The sequence below is a fragment of the Chrysemys picta genome, chromosome 10 (genome assembly GCF_011386835.1).
Source record: "Chrysemys picta bellii isolate R12L10 chromosome 10, ASM1138683v2, whole genome shotgun sequence".
NCBI lineage: Eukaryota > Metazoa > Chordata > Testudines > Emydidae > Chrysemys > Chrysemys picta.
In genome coordinates this window covers 2,138,661-2,158,077 of record NC_088800.1, presented here as the reverse complement: position 1 = coordinate 2,158,077, position 19,417 = coordinate 2,138,661, and the positions used below count along the sequence as shown (strand labels likewise).

Sequence of the window (19,417 nt, the reverse complement as noted above, 5' to 3'; positions counted from 1 at the left end):
CTGCAGAGCCCTTTCTGGCTCTTGTACTGAGTGATGCCTCCTAGGGCTTTTACTCTGGAGGCCCAGCTCCTGTCTGCCTCTCACAAGGGTGTGTGTGTGTGTGTGTGTGTGTGTGTGTGTGTGTGTCTTTCCTCTGTAAACCCGACTCCCTGGCATCTGCCCTTTTGTTAAGGCTTACTACTGGAGTTTGCTCCTCCCCTGTAGGTTCCCAGTGCCTCTCCTGGCCCTTTGCCTCAGGAGAGGATCTCAAGGCCTATTCTCCCCCGACTTCCTGTCTCCCAGCTCCCTCTCACTGCTCTGAGCTGCTCCCTATATGAACAACACCTACTTCCTCCTTAACTGCATCTGATAATGAATTGGTTCTTGTGCCACCAAGTGGGCTAATTGAACCCCCAGGCTCCTGTTATCCCTTTCGCTGCCAGCGTGGAGTATACACTTCATCAGAACAAAAATTATGAAACTTGTATTAAAGCTTCCCTATTGTAATTTTATAGATACTTTTAAAATGTTGTATGTAAAGGCTCAAACCCGATCATTTATGGACAAAGTCTCGACTACTCTTCAATATCTCCTAGGCTGGCCTGCTTTCACAAATGAACATAGAATAATATATTGTTATATTTTACTCCTTGCAAATCCTGGGACTGACACTAAGGTTTTAGGCCAAGATTTTAGACAGTGGGTGCCTGAAGTTAAGCACCTGAATCTATATTTAGGCACCTAAATAAGCAGCCTGATTTTTCACATATGCTGCAACCCCAGACTCCAATGAGAACTGGCAGTTCTAGGATTATGTTATTAGTTGTTTCAATAGGCAGGTTATCAACTATCACTGAAAATGAGAGTTATTTTTTAAATTAAGTGGGGGAGGAAGGAGATTGAGACCTAGAATGAAAGGATGGGTGAAAATGGAGGGACCCCATACAGACAGTCATATGAAAGCTCCTTGTTGGTAGATCTCCTTGGTGTAAGTTAGACGGGTGATGAGATGACCCCCTAATAACTGGGAATAGTCTACTGGACTAATAACTACTGGAAAAGTATCAGCCGCACTAAGGCTACCATTCAGCAAAGCAATGCTTTCCCACTTAAGTATGTGCTTAAAGTTGCAGTCACAGTCAGGTCTCATATGAGTTGAAAATACGGGTTTCACAGAAAGAGTTGCCCAAGGTATTTGTTACTGCAGCATGAGCAAGCGCTTCACTATCAACTGTTGTAGATACCTGATGTGTATTTTTGTTCTAGTTGGCTTTAAAATCATAGTGCTTTGAACAGTTTCTCTGAATATATTTTGTTTTTAATTTTTCAGTCATTAGCGCCTTTTGATCCCACTAAATTATTTGGCTGGCAGTCGTCAAATACTCTTGCCATAGCAGGTAATTAATTTTAAAATGTAAAATATTTGTGTTTAGGCTGCGAACTTTGAATGAAGTACTTTTCAGTGGCTGTCACAATTTCCCCCTTGCTGGGCACACACCTTGTTCAACCCCGGTTCTCTGAGGTGCTAGGACAACCCTCTAACTTTCCTCTCGGGACACTTGCCTGTGAATATCCTGGCTGCTTTCCCTAATTCTATTTTGAAGGTCTTCCGGAGCTCTTCAGAACCCACCAATTGACTACACCTCTGACCCTGGGTTTCAAAAACCACTAAACTTTTATTTGACCAGAGTAAACATAACATAATCAGAACAATAGCTGCAGGGCTGCTGGAACAATTTGTATAGTGGCGGTGCTGAGAGTCATTGAACCGAACTGTAAACCCTGTGATGTGATGGAAACCACTTCAAGCCAGGGAGTGCAGCAGCACCCCCAGCACCCCTAGTTCCAGCACCTTTGACCTTCTACTTCTTATTCCCAGAGGGAATGCCTAGACTTATAAGAGCCCAGCAGTGCTTCCCTCCCAGAACACAGTCTAGCTATCCAACCCCCTGTATGATCCTGCTCCCTCCCTCTCTACTCAGGAGCCAAATGATGACCCATCAAATTTAAAACCCCCAAAGTTCTGAACATGCAGTTGGGGTGAAGCTTCCATCCAGGAGTCTGAGACTTTGTGTCTCTGTGCACCAGTGACATGTGCTCTTTTGGTCTTCAACAACATACCACTATAACAACACTTAACAGTGTTGGTTGACAACATTTACCCTACAACAACATCTCATATCATGCCATTTCAAGTTAATATATTCCTTTCTCCACAATAGAATTGCCCAATAAATTACTCTTTTCAATAGGTATTCCTTTGTATAAAAAGATTTCTTATATTTTTCTAAAGGTTTTGTTTTAAAATGGTTGTTTACAATGGTGTTATTGGGTTTGGCTACAACACTTAGTTTCTGCAAGATAGAATGGGGAATATCTGAATATTAGTGGAGCTTTTTCCACAAGAAATGTTTTATAAGACAATAATCTTTACAAATCTTCTGTGAATTAGATAAGTAATATGATCCTTCTGACAGCGAGAGCCTCCTTGTCTCAGTTTACTTAAGTGACCTGCCCATGGCAATTTAAATAGAAGTCAGTGTCAGAGTTCCAGTTGTACTGGAACCAGAATTAGAATTTGAGTGGTACTGGGAAGTTTAATAATTTAAAGCAGAGCCAGTGTGGTAGTTGGTTTCCTCTTCCATAGAAGTTGTTGAGTAGCTGAAAGATAGCTCCCAATTTTTAAATCAGACGTTTATGCAATTAAGAAACACTGTGACATTCTTTCCAGACATCTCAAGTGACCTCCCTCATTTCTCGTCCCCTGATTTGGTAAACAAGTATGCCATAATGGAACGACTGGATTTTTCCTACTACTTGCACCATGGACGCCCATCATTTGCTTTTGGTACCTTTTTGGTCCAGCAATTAGCAAAGAGCAAATCCCCAAAGCAGCTGTGAGTATTTAAAAAGTAATAGTTGCCATGTGACTGTATAGAGGCATGCTAGGAAAAAATTAAAATGAGAAGCAGGAATGTCCTGCTAGAAATACTCGCAGCTTTCTATTTTGAAATGTCATTTATTTTGCATCACATATAGATGTTCACTACAAAAATCATTTTAAAAACAAAAAAAGTAAAGAATGGTGAAAATGAAAAGTATAGATTAAGTAGTTGGATGGTGGAGTTTTAGGCCCAAGGAAGTTGATTTTTGAAAATTGCTTTATGTAAGTAAATTGGGATACAGAGTATTTGTATGAGTTAGTATACAAGGGGCGGAATATAGAAAGGATTGCCTTTGGTTAATAGGTTGCTGGGTGTGTGATTAATATATAAAGTCTACTCTTGGAAACAAAGGGCATCTAGTTTCTTCATACATATGCCAAGTCTGTTTTACCGGAGTGGAGTACTCATGTTAATGATTGCAGGATTGGGCCTAGACTTGAAAATTAATATTAGATAAAGGGAAAATGCCTTATTTTTTTCTTTCCTTATCCGTTCCTTCACTAACTGTATTAATTTCCATTTTCCTATTTAAACTAAAGAAAACGTAAATCAAGAGTAAATTTAATCTCGCTTTTAATTTATAGAAGTTATTTAGCTAAATACACCTCTACCCCAATATAACGCTGTCCTTGGGAGCCAAAAGATCTTACCGCGTTATAGGTGAAACCGTGTTATATCGAACTTGCTTTGATCCGCCGGAGTGCTGCTTTACCGCATTATATCCGAATTTGTGTTATATCGGGTCGCATTATATCGGGGTGGAGGTGTATAAAATGCAATCCCAGAATCTGACATACAAATAAGAAATCAGTCTTAAAGTACATTAACCAAAACAATAGGAAAAGTTGCTTTTTTTCATCTTCAGTGTGTGTGTGTGTGTGTGTGTGTGTGTGTGTGTATATATATATATATATATATATGGCATTTTATTTGTATTAATTAGTGTGAAAATGACACCATCAATCTGAAATCTAATAAACTTCAAAAAGTTAAAAGTAGTTACACTTAGTACACGTGCCTTTGGGTCTCCATCTTCTGTTGCTGTGTGAAACATAAGCAAAAAGGTAACTTCACTGACTATATGAGAGAAACAGTGAAAATGTCTATAAGGGAATTGCTGCCAACTGTACAAACTAATCACTTTGAGGAAATAGATTATTATTTCTTCTCTGATCTCTTTGGTATAGTAATTTTCGGTGTTGCTTGTAACATTAGGTTATTACACATCATCAGACAGAAGTGTGTCTAATTTGACTGTGTCACTTTTAGTGTGGATGGGGTTTTGATAATATATAAACATTCATATATTCACTCACTTTTTATGGTACAAGGATCTGGAGCTGTTTTCTCCTAGTGCCTGAACTGAAAGAGCAACATTACTGGGAGACTGTTCAAAGAAGGGGCATCTTTTCTCAATAGAGAGAATGTACTTTTATGCTGGAGTTCAGGTCATTTTTCAAGAAGAAAACCCTGCCTGAGGTTGATAGCAATGTAATGCTATTCATTCCTAACTTTGACTGCACAAATTTAATTTATGTAAATAAAGGAAAGCTCATCCCATGACAAGTGTTTACTTTACTACCAACCTGCTGGTGTAGAAAGTTTTTCTAGAGAGTTAAAGCTTTAAAGTACTAATATTTAAATCAGACATTTTTCTGTGCTCTTGGTAATTCCAGTCCTGTGTAAGACTATAGCATTTGACTCCCTGTTCACTGTTGGAAAGTATTGCAGTCACTCCATTTGCTAGATTATAACATCAAAGTAATTATGTTGTTACATTTCACCTGGGCAAAGCCAAAGAGGCATTAATGTGGGGTCTTTAAATAGATGGTGAGATTTTTCTTATAGTCCTATAGCCTCCAAGTATCCTACATTATGATGCTAATTACTATGGTAATTTATATGCACATAAGTACATACATGAGTTTCTGTATGTATATATGTACATATATATTACCATAGTAATGACCATAAGATACTTGGAGGCTACAGGACTACAAGAAAAATCTCACCCCCTTATCTGTCAACCCACCCACACTCTGTAGGTAACAAATGTAACTTTTATCACTCAGTATTTGAAATAAAGTACATTCCAAATATTCAGTGGGAGTATTCAGGTGCCATTCTGAGTATGCCCTGGTTGCATTGTCGCTAATAACATTGCCTAGATATCAGAATCATTTTTCTAAATTATGGAATCATTTTCTTTAGCTTCAAGGTTTTATAAAAGCTTATTGAAACAAATTGCAAATTCTGGCCCAATTTTAAGGTATGTCCATTTAACATTTTTCATGTGGGATGTCTTATTCTCTTTCCTATATTCAGGTCCACATTTGCCCTAGGCAGTTAACGTATTTCCAGCACAATTAAACTTATTCCAAATTCAGTTGATGGTATTTTTCAGCAATTGTAGGTATTAGTTTATATTGTAAATTACTGTGTTTTGAAATTTCAATCATAATTTCTATTGAATTGATTTTAACATTTCCTTTGTTTTAGGATTCAGCAAGCAGGGAATGAAGCCTACGCTCTAGCTCTTTCTTTCTTTTATATACCGTCAATAGGAGCAGCATGTATTTGTTTTCTAGAGTTACTTGGCCTTGACAGCCTTAAACTTCGGGTTGATATTAAAGTTGCAAATATAATTTGGAACGTCAAGTCTAGAAATGAAGAGTCTCAACACAATTTAATAAGAGAATCCATGGGTAGAGTATACTTTTGCATATTTTATAATTATTGAGCAGTATAAAATCGCTATCAGAGGATGAAGGCAGTTATGTGCCCAGCCTGAATAATGTCCAAGGAGTGTAGGAGGAGCCCCCTTCCTTTAAGGGGTCAAGAGCTTTGCCATTCTTACATACCCATTTTTCACTAATCTGCGGAGGGGTAATCCCATGGTTAATCCAGACTCAGCCTACTGATAAAATAGTAAAGGGTCTGTGCGCCAAAGGGGCGGCTGGAACTGGAATAGTCTACATGACTCATATGCAACACATTGGTGTCAATCTGCTACCCAAAGGCATAGAGTAAGCGCTCTTCCAAAAATGGTAGTCAGTTTTTGTTTAATATTGTAACGTAACAAGATGATTAGAAGAAAAATGCCAAATTCCTCCTCCCTTGCTGCATTCATTCTGTAAACTACATAGAAATTAGATATTTGCACTTGACAGTGAGAATTTTTCTAGGAAGAACTTAAATTAAGAAAATTACATTTTTAACTAGGGTTCCATGTGATGTAGCTTTTTTCTCCAGTTAGGAAACCTAACTAGTTTTCTGGTTTGTTTAGCTTTTGTGTGATAAAGCTCTTTAAAGTATGTTTATTTAAATATAGGGCACATTTTTCAAAAGCACCTGAGTTAGGAGCCTAACTCTCATTTTCAAAAGCGATGTAGGCACTTAGGAGAGTTTACCTAAGCACTTTTGAAAAATGTCCTTACTATAATGTGAAAACTGAGCCCCAGTAATATTATTTTAATTTTTTTAAATAGTTGAAAAGCTAACAAAATTGGTGGATGGTGAAAAAACAGCAGCAGCAGAAGTGCTTATCTCCTTGGAAGAAGCTTTTTGGGATAAAATCGAACATCAAGAAATAAAGAAGTGAGTGAACTACACTTTTAATGCTCTTTATACTGGCCAACTGATATAAAGCACTGAATTTTACCCTCTATGTGGTCAGGCATTATCCATGTGTCATAGAGACAGCTACTCTGCATGGCAGGTGCAGTAAACAAAACCTGTGAGCAACAAGCATTTCCACATGTTGGAGGTAAGAATTGAATATATCAAATACCATAGGCAGTAGGCCTCCATCAGCACTCATAATAAGGAAGGGAAGCTAGTACATAATGTTGACTGTGTTACCTTTACTGCACTACTGGGACTTCCTGAACTAGGAGCAAAGAGTGATCTGGAATTCCTTGCAAGGGCAAAACGGTTATGAAAACTGGGATTTTGGATGGGCAAAGAATGTAGGGTTAGGCCGCCAAGATCAAGTCTGATCCAGTCCCTGCTGAAGTTGCAGGAAGGGAATCTTGATTCGTTACAATTGGAAGACCTGCCTGCATCTGTAGCTGTTAAATACGGACAATTACTACTTAAATAATTAAAAGTGGACACTTTTTTTTTAGTTAAAATTCTTTCATTTCTATACAGAACATCCAGTGACTCTAGAAGACAGTGGTCTTTGGTGATGCAGTTCTGTAAGCTCCATGATATCAAACTGAGTACATCTTACCTAAAGGAATGTGCTAGATCCAATGACTGGCTGCAGTTTATCATCCAGACCCAGATGTACAGCTACCAAATAGATGAGGTGAGCGACTATATTTAGTTTAAAAACGACAAGAGACATTTTAAACAACAAGCATTGTAATTGGAATAGTCTTTGTTGTTAAGATTTTTTTTAAAGCACGTCTTTCTTTAAAGAAACAACATCAAATTTAAATCTAGTCAGTTTAATGATGTTAGAAATTGTTTCAGGCTCTTAAATTGCCCATGAATCTCCCTATAATTTCTTTTTTTTTTAGTCACATTTTCTTGTTTTTTGCATAATATTTTTCTCTGTCCTTCCTGTTGCTATGTGAAAAGTTGACACAAAAAAGAGCAGCAGGCTTTACAGCAGAAGCAGTAAGGACTGTACACAAAGAACTGTCAAATGCACATGAATAAATTGGTAAAATAGAAGTTTTTATTCTAGTCTTTTAATTATATTAACATGAGGCGTTAATTTCTATCGGTAGTAGGTACAGCTGAACCTCAGCGTTACAAACACCAGAGTTACGAACTGACCAGTCAACCACACACCTCATTTGGAATCAGAAGTACACAATCAGGCAACAGCAGAGACCCCCAAAAAAGCAATGCAGTACAGTAAACTACTAAAAAAATAAAGGGAAAGTTTAAAAAAAAAAAACACAAAAGATTTGACAAGGCAAGGAAACAGTTTCTGTGCATTTCATTTAAACTAGAATGGTTAAAAGCAGCATTTTTCTTCTGCACAGTAAAGTTTCAAAGCTGCATTAAGTCAATATTCAGTTGTAAACTTTTGGAAGAAACTTTTTGAACATTTCAGAGTTTGAACCACCTCCATTCTCAAGGGAACTCTGAAGTTCTACTGTATAACATTTTCAGACAGAAGTGACTTAATTTGAGTGTCCTTTGAGGTGAGCTGGATTCATAAATACCTGTCCAAATGGGACTTAATTCTGTTTTAATTTTACTTATGGCTATGGTATGTACATTCTGGATTTTTAGGTTTAGTTCATTTTTAAAAATTAAATGTTTCAGTTACTATTTCTGTATTGGAGATATGTTAATATTTGCAGCAGTCTCATTTGTATTAATAAAATAAATATTTTGTTTCACATATAGAATGATTAGTTAATGGTATTGTTGGGGTGCAAATATTTATGCTGTAATAATATTATGTGTTTTGGGAGAGTTTCATAAGTCTTCCACTTTTATTGTGCAACATAATCTTTAAAAATACCTGATCTAGGTAAAGTCTTGTACAAGTAGGTGATCATTCATTAAATGGGACTAAAAAAAGTCAGGCTTAGAATTTGTATTTATTAAGCTAAAAAGCTTCTCCAGAAGACCAGAGTCTCCCTTCTAAGAAACAGCTGTGAACTGCAAATACACTTCAATTATGGACTAGTTTAAAATAAAATCAAGGTTTTAAAATATATTCACACACCCAATTTAACTATCTCTTCTATAATCAGCATAGTAACTGGGAAGGTTAAATTGACATAGCCAGAACTTCTGAAATATTCATAAATATATTTGCAATTTTTACTGTATGTGGAAGACACATACTTAGAGTAGAATTTTTCAGTCTTGTTACACTATGTACATTATACAGCGTTGCTGTGATCATCTTTGGCAGCCCACTTGTATAATAAGAACCGTGGTAGGTAACTTCCATTGAAATTGGTGAGATTTGAACAAACGTATCTGGCACAATCGGCCCCTAAGGTATCCTTTCACAAATACTAGCATATTGTCTCTTATGCAAACAATTCTAGGCTGGAATTTTCAAAGAAGCCTAAGAGAGCTAGGCTCTCAAATCCTGTTGCCAGTGGGGAGCTTAATTTAGGCTTCTTTGAAAATCCTACCCTGAATGTTTTCAGAGTAGAAAAATATAAGTAAGTGTGCATTCACCTGCAAATAAACCTCAGGTAGCAACTTACTGAAAAATTCCTTTCTATGATATACCGTCTATGCCAGGGATGTCATTGGGGCTGAAAATGAGTGTATGTTTTATGGAAAGGGAGGAATTTCAATATTTTATTGTGATACTGTGCATTTCTAGAACACTTTCATCTGTAGATCTCCAGAAATATATCTTGTAAAATCGGGTTGATAAAGTGTCTTCTGTGTTTACTTTTATTTCATGTACACAATAGCTCCTCCACCCCCCGTTGCTCTCGGAAAGTTTTCTGCATGTAACTGCCTTTGATCTTTTCTAGGTCATTTCCATTCTTCAAGATTTCACTCCCATTTTGCAAGATCATTTGATGCTGGCCTTTGAGAACTTGCAGCCCTCTCGCTCTGATACAGGAAGTCATCATAACAACACCACCAGTCCACTCAGGACTGAACACAGGCAGAGCGAACATACAAGTGATCTCTTTCAAATTCTGTTGTGCTGTCAAGAAAGTCCTAACCCTGGGTGCTACCTTTTGGCTGAAGGAGTGAGGCACCATGCTCCCTTCTTGAGTGTCTTAGCAGCCTGTTTTCAGGTAAGAATTAGTCAAAAGTATTTCTCTTTTAGAGGTGTGATGCAATACAAGGAAAAATCTACACATCTGGAGACAATTCAGAAAATTATTTCACATACCTATGTCCGAGGGGAAATATATACGTTGTATACACCAAGTATTCCCCAATTATCAAAATAATTTGATTAGTATGAACCATCATGACACATTTCATGTGGTGTATGACAGCTCTCTAGCTAGATTACTAAGCAATAAGAGAATGTCTCTGACTTTTTTGTCCATTTGGCAGGATGCCAACATTATTCACTGTCTCTGTGTTTGGATAATTACCTCTGTGGATAATGTTACTGCTGCTGAAGCAACAAACCATATTCAAGGCTCAGTAGAAAATCATGAATGGGATCTTCATGACCTTTCTACCATCTGGAAGATGTTTTTAAGAAGACAAAAAAGTAAAACTCTCATGAATGGTTTCCAGCTCTTTCTTAAGGTAATGATTTACTTAGGTATTTTTAGACTATATTTTTTTCTGTGTGTTTAGATCTCCTGTACTAGAGAGTCTCTTATTTGCCTAGAGGAGGCTTTCCACCCTGTCTTTCAAGTTATTTTCAAGCTAATCCACTTTGCTACTCAGCCCTATGAGAAAATATTAGACTTGGAAAATAAACAGTTACAAACTTGCAAATAATTTGTCAGGTTTATATACCTTTTTGTAAACAACAAACCAAGACAACCATTGTTCTTACACTGATTGATACAAACTTTCCATTTATTAGACAAATGTACTTTCAGTGGAGTTTTGTAACCTTTTTGCTTATCTTTAAAGGATTCCCCTTTATTACATATGCTGGAAATGTATGAACTATGCATGGACTACAAAAAATACAATGAAGCCAAAACCAAACTCCACAACTTCCAGACAAGTCTTGCAAATGTAAGCAGATGTTCTGTGAATGTCTTTGCTTAGATGTCATCATATTACAGTTTGATGTTTTCTGATGCCATAGGCTAAAACAAAAAAATAGGAGTCTGCTTAACATAATTCAGGAGATGATTTTGGAGTAATAGGTGTCCAACAACTCCTCCATCATTTCCACTTGGTGGAAAACCTGAATTTTGGAGTGAAAAGGAGCCAGTTGCTTGAATAAACTACATGCACTTCTAAATCAGTACATTTTAATTATTTAGGGCCAGATTGTGATACCCTAATTCACAAGTAGTAGTATCTTATTCTATGTGCAATCCCGTTGACTTCAGTGGGATTATATGATCGTTCTTAGGGTGCCCAGGACTGAGAGTCACCTTGTTACCCGCCTGCCTCCAGTAAGAGGGAGACCTGCTTGCGCTTAAGTGGCTGTCACCTCCCTGATACCTCCAGCCTGTTAATTACCCTAGCAACCTGGTCTGACTTATGTCAAGCCTTACTTTGCCTTGCAGGTTAACAGTACTCACAGTAATACCAGGTCTGCTGTCCCCAAGTGAACAGTGCAGACACCTGCTTGAATGATTCAACTCAAGATTGTCTCCTTGTAAAATACCACAGCACTGAGATATATTTATAGTGAAAACAATCATAAGTTTATTATGAAAGATCAAGATTTTAGAGCTAATGATAAGGATAATGGAAACAGAAGAGTTATGTATAAAACAAAATCATAACATGATTCCTGGAAGCTAAATTTAACAGGCTAACCTTCAGTCTAAATAAGTTTATCTCAACCAAAATATCCTTAACAGCATTTCAACCAAGCCTAGTTGAGATCCTATTTTCCTTAATGTAATTGCACTGCCGGATTACTTCCTAGCTGCAGGATAAATGGGTGTCTTCCTGGCCTTCCCCCTATATTTCCCAAAGTTCATGGTCTGTACTTCAGAGTCAGGATGACCCCCACCCCCTCGCAGTTTATTCTCTGGTGTGCTGGTTTCCCATCCCCCACTGACTTTGTATGTAAATGACTCCCTATTGTGTTAATTTACCATGCTTAATTTACATGCGGACTGATAGAGACAGGTGAGTAAACATCCACTGTCAGGCAGAAAACTATTTGTCAAGTCTGCCTTTATACAGACTTTAGGAATGTACTTTTTTTGCATAGATACATGACTCCTTACATAGTATTTGTTTTCACAATGATATTAACAACCAGCATGATTCTGGCTTTTATTTAAGACCTCACTTGAAATTCTTTGGTGAACACGAATGTACAAGGATATTCTTATAACCCCCTCCCTTGCTAGTGGTCATTGAAGGGTTCTTAGGGTCACAGATTCCTTATGGTGTAAGGTACTATTCATGGTGAGTAATGGTATCTCATTCTCCAGGCCTTAGTAAATAGCATTCATTCTAGTAATAAAGTGAAAATGATGGTGCTGATAAGGTGGTAACTTTCAGAGAAAATCTGCTTGGGCTAAACAGTTGCTCTTGAATATATTGGCTGCTTTCGGAAAAATGGAAGTTTTTGAAAGGGGCTGCAAGATCACCTTGGTGCCAGCAGTCTCAAAGACCACGTTGACTTATTCTTTGAAAACAGCTGGGCCAAGTTACACCTAAGCAACCCCGTGAAGGCCCTGATTCAGCAATTGGTGTCAGTGGGACTGAAGCATGTGTAATGTTGAGCACATGCTCAAGTCCTTTGCTAGATCAGCAACCACCTGGGGACAGAATTTGGCCCACAAGTTGGTGAGACTCAAATTCATAGAGGGAATATTTGCAATTGTGTCTTTACTTGTTTTCTTTACATTGTCAGAGCTAGACATACAGCAATTACTCCTGCTCTCCCCTCTATATCTCTTTGTTCTTCCAGTTTTCTTGGATCCCTAAACTAACATTTCATGACCTTAGTGTTGGTTGTTTTCCTTCTTGTAACTCAAGTCAAGGATAGGTCCGTTTCCTTTTCCTACTCAGAGCAACATGTTGTGACCCCATGTAGTGGGTATGTATATAAAGCAGATGGGGTACATCAGGGCTACTAGTTTCTAATGACGTTTTTTTTCCTACCTATCCATGCTCTTTCCGACTTTTTATCTACTCAGTTAATACAGATTTTCAGGGGAAATTGCCAGAAATCTTGTCTATCAGCACAGAAAATGAACTATTTCCAGATTAAAATCAAGATATTGGTGATGGAGCAACATGTCTTTTTTTAGAGCCACATCTTGTATATTAGAATTGGTATTATCTAGTTTTCAGTGTGACCTCCTCTAACTAGAAACAAGTTGTATTTATATACACTGTAGAATATGCTTGTAAGAAACTTATAAATCCTTTTTATTTAAACAGCTTAAAATTGCAGATAAACCAACACCTTCAATAATATCAGTACCATGGCTGGAGTCACATGCATTCTTTCTTCTTGAATTGATGATGCAGCAATGTAGAACACAGTATGAATTAGGAAAACTCCTACAGCTCTTTGCAGATATAGATAAACTTCTACCTGATGGTAAGGACAATTTTTTGTATCAGATGGTCTGGTTGCTTTAACAACTTCAAAAGGTATTAGAATGATTAAAAAAATCTAACCCTGTGAGAAGTGTACTTTAAAAATTACATGCTCTGCACTAATGTTGTACTGTAGCTTGGATTATGTTACTGTTTATTTTTATGGAGTGAGGAAAACATGATAAACATGTCAATCTGCAGGTAATATTGTACTATAATGTGAAGGAATTTCTGAAGCCAGAATTGTTTTTTTTACAGAAAGCTGTGGTAGAAAATATAAGCTTCTTTTGGAGCCGGTGTGAGAAATGTATGGAAAATGAACAGAAATGTTCCAGTTTTAAACTGAAAATGCATTGTGATCATATGAAAACTTTAGTATGTTAAACATATTCTACATATACTCCATTCCCCACAGGCTTACTTGTTGTTGAAAATGTGTATCAGTGACTTCTTCAATTAAAGAATAGTTGCCTTAATATTTGTACTGTCTCTTTTGAAACAGGCCCAGACGTGAAGAAACTATGTGCACTCAGTCAGATTTTGAAGGATTCATCTATATCTATTAATCGCTCTATCCTGACCAGTTATGACGCAGAACATTTTCAGAATGAATGCAGATCAGTTCTAGAGCAGCTGCAAGAGAGAGGATTGTTCTCACTGGCGAGGAAGGTTGCAGAATTAGGTGAACTGCCTGTGGACGGTGTGGTTATCCAAGAGGTATAGTATAGTTATCGAATGTTGTTTTTTACTTAAAGTAAAATGTTGACTGTGTAAAGTTTCTTTTCTGGTTGTTAAGCTCCCATACATCCGATAGTATCAAAAGTGTTACTTTTCACCAATATGAGGATGCCATCCGGAAGGACCTAGAAATGGCATGTGTAAATTGCCTTAATTTGAAATATTATTCAGTTTATCTGCTAGTCATCTGAACTTTCAGAATGCTGGGCTGCACAAAATAGTGACATTTTATTACTTGCTGCATCATTCTATTATTTTTATTCATCCAGCAAAACAGGTATGCCTAGTACTTTACAGACTGGGACTGTAATTCAGTATTCTAGTGTTCTAATACTGGTGCATATTTATTCAGGAAATGAGAATTGTTTCTGTAGGAGGGAAACGGTGGGGGCGAAGGACCTGTCTGGTTTTAAGATTAAGCTAAATAAGTTTATGGAGGGAATGGTTTAATGGGATAACATGATTTTAGTCAAACAAACAGCGTGCCATCGCTGGTAAATAGTATCAATGGCCAATGAGGGTCTGGCTGGAGAATCTTGCCTGCATGCTCGGGGTTCTACTGATCGCCATATTTGGGGTCGGGAAGGAATTTTCCTCCAGGGTAGATTGGCAGAGGCCCTGGAGGTTTTTCGCCTTCCTCCGCAGCATGGGGCGGGGGTCGCTAGCTGGAGGATTCTCTGCTACTTGAAGTCTCTAAACCACAGGATTTGGGGACTTCAACAGCAGAGTCAAGGGAAAGGGGTTGGGACGGCTTTGTGGCCTGCAACATGCGGGAGGTCAGACTAGATGATCATAATGGTCCCTTCTGACCTTAAAGTCTATGAGTCTATAAGTCCTTTACGGCTTTTATGAATTTTGCAGGTACTTCAAGATTTACATCTTTTAAAGCATATTGGACAGTGGCATCAAAAACAAACTAGAATTGACTTCTGGAAAAAATGTCATGACAGTTTTATGAAAAATTCCATCTCCAACAAAGCAGCATCTGACTTTTTCTTAGCTCAGGCAAACGTAGTGTCTGAATCTTCAGCTGATGAGAAGGTAAATAACATTATGGAGAAACATCTGCTGCTTACCTTGGCTGGCCATTGGCTAGCACAGAGTGACTCTGTGGCACTGGACAAATTAGAAGAAATAGAGAAACAGATCTGGCTTTGTTGCATTGCACAACAAACCTTAAATAACAATGATGGATTGGTCAAGTCAAGATTTTCTCACCAGGTTTCAGTGAGTGGTGAACTTTCCTTTGATAATTTAGCTAAGGAGTTTTCCTTTTCAAAGCTAACTGCTCTGAATACATCAAAATATTTACAACTTGATGGTCTTGCATTCCAAGATATGTCTGAAAACATTCTGGATAAAGCTGAGGTAGAATCGCTTAGCTTTCTGATTGGACGTCTTCTAGATGAAGGAAGCATACATGAAGCCAGCCGTGTTTGCCGGTATTTTCACTTTTATAGCAGAGATGTTTCATTGGTATTGCACTGCAGAGCACTGGCCTCTGGGGAAGCTGATCTAAACAACTTACACCCTGACGTTCGAGCTATTCTTCTAGTGGGAGATACAGCAGATGAGAGAGACACACCTCAGCCCAGAAGATTACAAAGCAGTAAGTAATCCTAGCAGTCAGTACATTTTCCCCCAATATTTGCATGTTATAAGGGAACATTTTTGTTTTTTTGTTTTCTATTAATAGTGCGAAAAATAGTGATAACATCTTACGTTATCTGTATGTGAGTGTGTGTGCATGCAGTCTTAGTAAAAATAATTCTATCAGCTAGAACCAGAATGTTTCTTGCTAGAACTAAATGCATTAATCCCATTTTTGAGGCTGCAGAAAGATAGCTGAACATTGTCTGGGCTGCTTTACATACTTGTATTCAGATGGTTTTAAGAATTTCACAACTGATGTTGTATTTGATAATACTGTGTTGTGGTGGTGGTTTTTTAATGATGCTCATCTCCTAAAACATCATTAGGGTAACTCTCCCATTCTTCACAAATACTGTGAGTTCAGTTTTTAACGTTTGGAAAACTATAACACATACTATTTGCACTGATTCCTGGAGTTTTATTCTAGGTGTGAGCCTTTGTTTTTACAAGCCCGACCACTGTGCTTTTTCCTTTGAGACGCGCATTTTCAGTATTCACTTTGCTTCCAGCCTCAAGCGTAGAAAATTGGTCACATGTCCAGGCTCCAGCTCCAGATGATCTGGTTATTACCAGTCTGAGGACTCTAATAGATGAGTGTGTTCATGGGAGAAACTACTGCAGACAAGTCCTCTGTTTGTATGAGCTTTCCAAGGTATGTATCTGGCAACAGTTACCAGAACTATCATGTCGCTTGCCTCAAGCCAACCCACAGAGTTGTGGAGACTAAAGCTATTGTGAGGTCACAAAATAATTTACTAGGTGCTCATTCCTGAACACTTTTGAGCACTGAAACGAAATATAAGGGGGATATTTATCAAATGGTAACATGGCCCACTACTCAGACAAATCCTAGATATGATCAAGTATTGAAATGCACAAAACCCTTCTGATCTGTCAGCTTACTTCATTAAGCCAAATTCCTACATAGGTCTCTTTAATTGGCCTATTTTATAATGTGCTAAGAATAAATTTTTAGTCATTTTGGTACTTTAAGTGTAAAAATTATGTGTTGACTTCAGAAGGCCTAACATCAATTTAAAACCTGAGTGGAGGGCTGCGACAGAGATACAGCACAGAGGTATTCTGCAAACCCTCTGTTCTAAGGCAGCTCTCTACTACAGGGATGTTTGCAGGTGGGCCCATAAGACTGTGCAGATCCACTGGGCTAACCCCAGGTGTGGCAAAAGTAGTGGGCTACATCTGCTGCTGCTCGTCTTCATGGCCGTCATGTGTGGCTGTAGCCCAACTGCACAGGTTGGGCAGAGGATTCTGCTCCAGACGTTCTTTGTCCCTTCCCCAAGATTTGCCCCTTAGTTTTGGAACATAGCATTTGCGCTGCTGAATCAAACCAGCAGTGTATCTAGTCTAGTATCCTGGACACATCAGTGTCTACTTCTTGTTTCTGAGGGGCTATCTATCTTTTCATGTAGTATTCTTTTTAAGCTGGAATTTGCATCTTTTGCATTGAGGCTTTGGGATTATTTGGCGGTGAGAAGGTAAATCTGATCAGTGAACACTGTGGAATGATCTTTAGTAAAACCAGAAAATTCTAGCTTGTGAAAGCATTTTTTATCTGTTTTGATATAGTCCCCAATTAAGAAACAGGACAGCTGTTCAGCACACATTTAACTTCAAGCAAAAAGTTAAACATTCATTAAAATGCTTTCTTGTATCAAACCCTTAGTAGTTAACACAAATCAATGCAATATTGATTTGTACAAAGATGGGTTAGACCAGGGGTGGCCAACCTGAGCCTGAGAAGGAGCCAGAATTTACCAATGTACATTGCCAAAGAGCCCCAGTAATACGTCAGCAGCCCCCCCACCAGCTCCCCCGCCCCGCTCTCAGCACCTCCCGCCCACCGGCAGCCCCACCGATCAGCACCTCCTCCTCCCACCCCGCACCTCCCAATCAACTGTTTTGTGGCGTGCAGGAGGCTCTGTGGGGGGGAGGGGAGGGGAGGAGCGAGGGCACTGCAGGCTCAGGGGAGGGGGTGGGAAGGGGAGGAGTGGGGGCAGGGCCTGTGACAGAGCCAAGGGTTGAGCAGTGAGCAGGAAAGTTGGCGCCTGTAGCTCCAGCCCCGGAGTTGGTGCCTATACGAGGAGCTGCATATTAACTTCTGAAGAGCCGCATGTGGCTCCGGAGCCACAGATTGGCCAGCCCTGGGTTAGACCTACATCTGCTTTTTCACACACAATTTTGAATAACCTTGCTTGTTTTCAATATGATCGAGCTTTGTTGGTGAAGACCTACTCTGTCATGTGCATTTTTCTCTATGTAACATTTTTTAAATGTGCTGTACGCGTCTTAGGAACTGAATTGCTCCTACGGTGAAATATCAGCCCATGATTCTGAAAAGGTGCTTCGAGCGATCCTTTCATCCCAGCAGCCTGACAGATGCAAGAAAGCCCAGGTGTTCATCACAACACAGGGTCTCCGGTCTGAAACTGTGGCAGAACTTGTGGCTGAAGAAATCATGCAGGAGTTACTGGTATCTTCTGAAAGGAAAGGTGATGATGGTGGTTTGTTGTGTGTTTCACCTCTGCATGCATCTGACGTCCTTTTTACAAACTTTTGGTTTGTAAAGTGTGTGTGTGTGTGTGTGTGTGTGTGTGTGTGTGTGTGTGTGTGTGTGTGTGTGTGTGTTTGTTTGAAAAACACTTGCTGACAGTGTATATGTGGTAACTATAGTATTCAGTGTTTATGCAATACTTTGAAACTGTAAAGCTCTATTCATGTATTGAGTGGTGTTAGCTGTTTACCTTGTTGTATCCAGTGCTTTGTTGCTTTAATGAAGGCTCTTACAAACAAGACTTTTAATAGCAAAAAATTTGCTGGTTTTTTTTTGTTTTTTGTTTTTGGTTTTAAATAACAAGTCACGGCCTTTGTAACCCCAGCCATCCAACTTGTGAGCGAGACTCCTCCATTAATTTCTTACAAAGGCAAGAATGGGAGAGTGGCCTGGTATTTTAAAGATTTGTGTATTTTTTTCATGGCAAAATAAATGATATTTTGCTCAAAATAATGTGAATCGGTTTGAATTGTTTTCTATAAATGGTGAGGCTTTTTTCAGCTGTGACAAAGTCAATGTATTTTTGGATAAGAAACAACCAGTCTTAGTGGTAACAAACAATATAGCCATGCAGTGGGTTTGTATTGGATTGATCTAGCAAAAGAAAAAATGTGTGACTTTTAGACATAAATGATTGGACTAAAAGGGCCCTCTTGGATTATATCGTTCCAGCCTCTGCATCAGGCAGGAAGAGGATACGCTATGTTTTCCATAAACGTAGGCTAACCTTTCCTCCAAGAACAATTAGTGTTTGTGACATAACTGTCTGTGTCTCTCATGTATGCACAGGGCAAAAGCAGATTGTGAACCCAGCAAATGAGACTCAAGCATTCCTAGAGTTGGCCAAATTGTGCAAGGATCATACACTGGTTGGCATGAAGTTATTGGATAAAATTTCATCTGTACCTCGTGGGGAACTATCTTGCAGTAAGTAAATAATACTATATGTAACTAGCATTATAATAATATTGACTATTTTGGGCTCTGTATTACATCATGAAGTGTTTGGAGCACTGGTAAGGGGAATATTCATTACTGATTTTTTTCTAAAAACCCTAAAAATTATTAAAGAGAAATTTCAAAATGTATTCACAAGAAATAGATCAAAGCATAAGTACCTAGGGCATCCATACATGAATTCCCTATTCTCTCTAAGACTGAAGAGGAGTTCTTGTATTTATAGCTTGGAAATCTCAAGTCAATAAGTTATTTAAAGTTTTGTGGATGGATTTAGAAAAGGCTTCTGGCCAAATTCTTAGGAAGGTGATTTAACAGCCTGGTATTTTACATATTTCTTTGTTAAATATTTATAGGTCATCTTTGGCCAAAACTTCAATTCCGTTGTATAGCTGTCCATTCATGGACA

General features: G+C 38.4%; 1 protein-coding gene across 7 annotated transcripts in view; it reads left to right on the top strand.

Annotated features, from left to right (window-relative positions):
• Positions 1-19,417, top strand: part of SPG11 (SPG11 vesicle trafficking associated, spatacsin) — a 59,739-nt gene that overhangs the window by 28,044 nt on the left and 12,278 nt on the right. For 6 of the 7 annotated variants that reach the window (XM_065559102.1, XM_065559104.1, XM_065559103.1 and 3 more), the window contains 14 exons: positions 1,310-1,376; positions 2,711-2,876; positions 5,424-5,629; positions 6,413-6,521; positions 7,077-7,236; positions 9,395-9,667; positions 9,936-10,136; positions 10,473-10,580; positions 12,927-13,089; positions 13,591-13,805; positions 14,688-15,435; positions 15,989-16,131; positions 17,791-17,989; positions 18,841-18,978. In XM_065559102.1, the coding sequence (XP_065415174.1) occupies positions 1,310-1,376; positions 2,711-2,876; positions 5,424-5,629; positions 6,413-6,521; positions 7,077-7,236; positions 9,395-9,667; positions 9,936-10,136; positions 10,473-10,580; positions 12,927-13,089; positions 13,591-13,805; positions 14,688-15,435; positions 15,989-16,131; positions 17,791-17,989; positions 18,841-18,978 (2,896 nt within the window). The remainder of the gene's footprint in view (positions 1-1,309; positions 1,377-2,710; positions 2,877-5,423; positions 5,630-6,412; positions 6,522-7,076; positions 7,237-9,394; positions 9,668-9,935; positions 10,137-10,472; positions 10,581-12,926; positions 13,090-13,590; positions 13,806-14,687; positions 15,436-15,988; positions 16,132-17,790; positions 17,990-18,840; positions 18,979-19,417) is intronic. The other variant, XM_065559106.1, reaches the window with a different exon arrangement.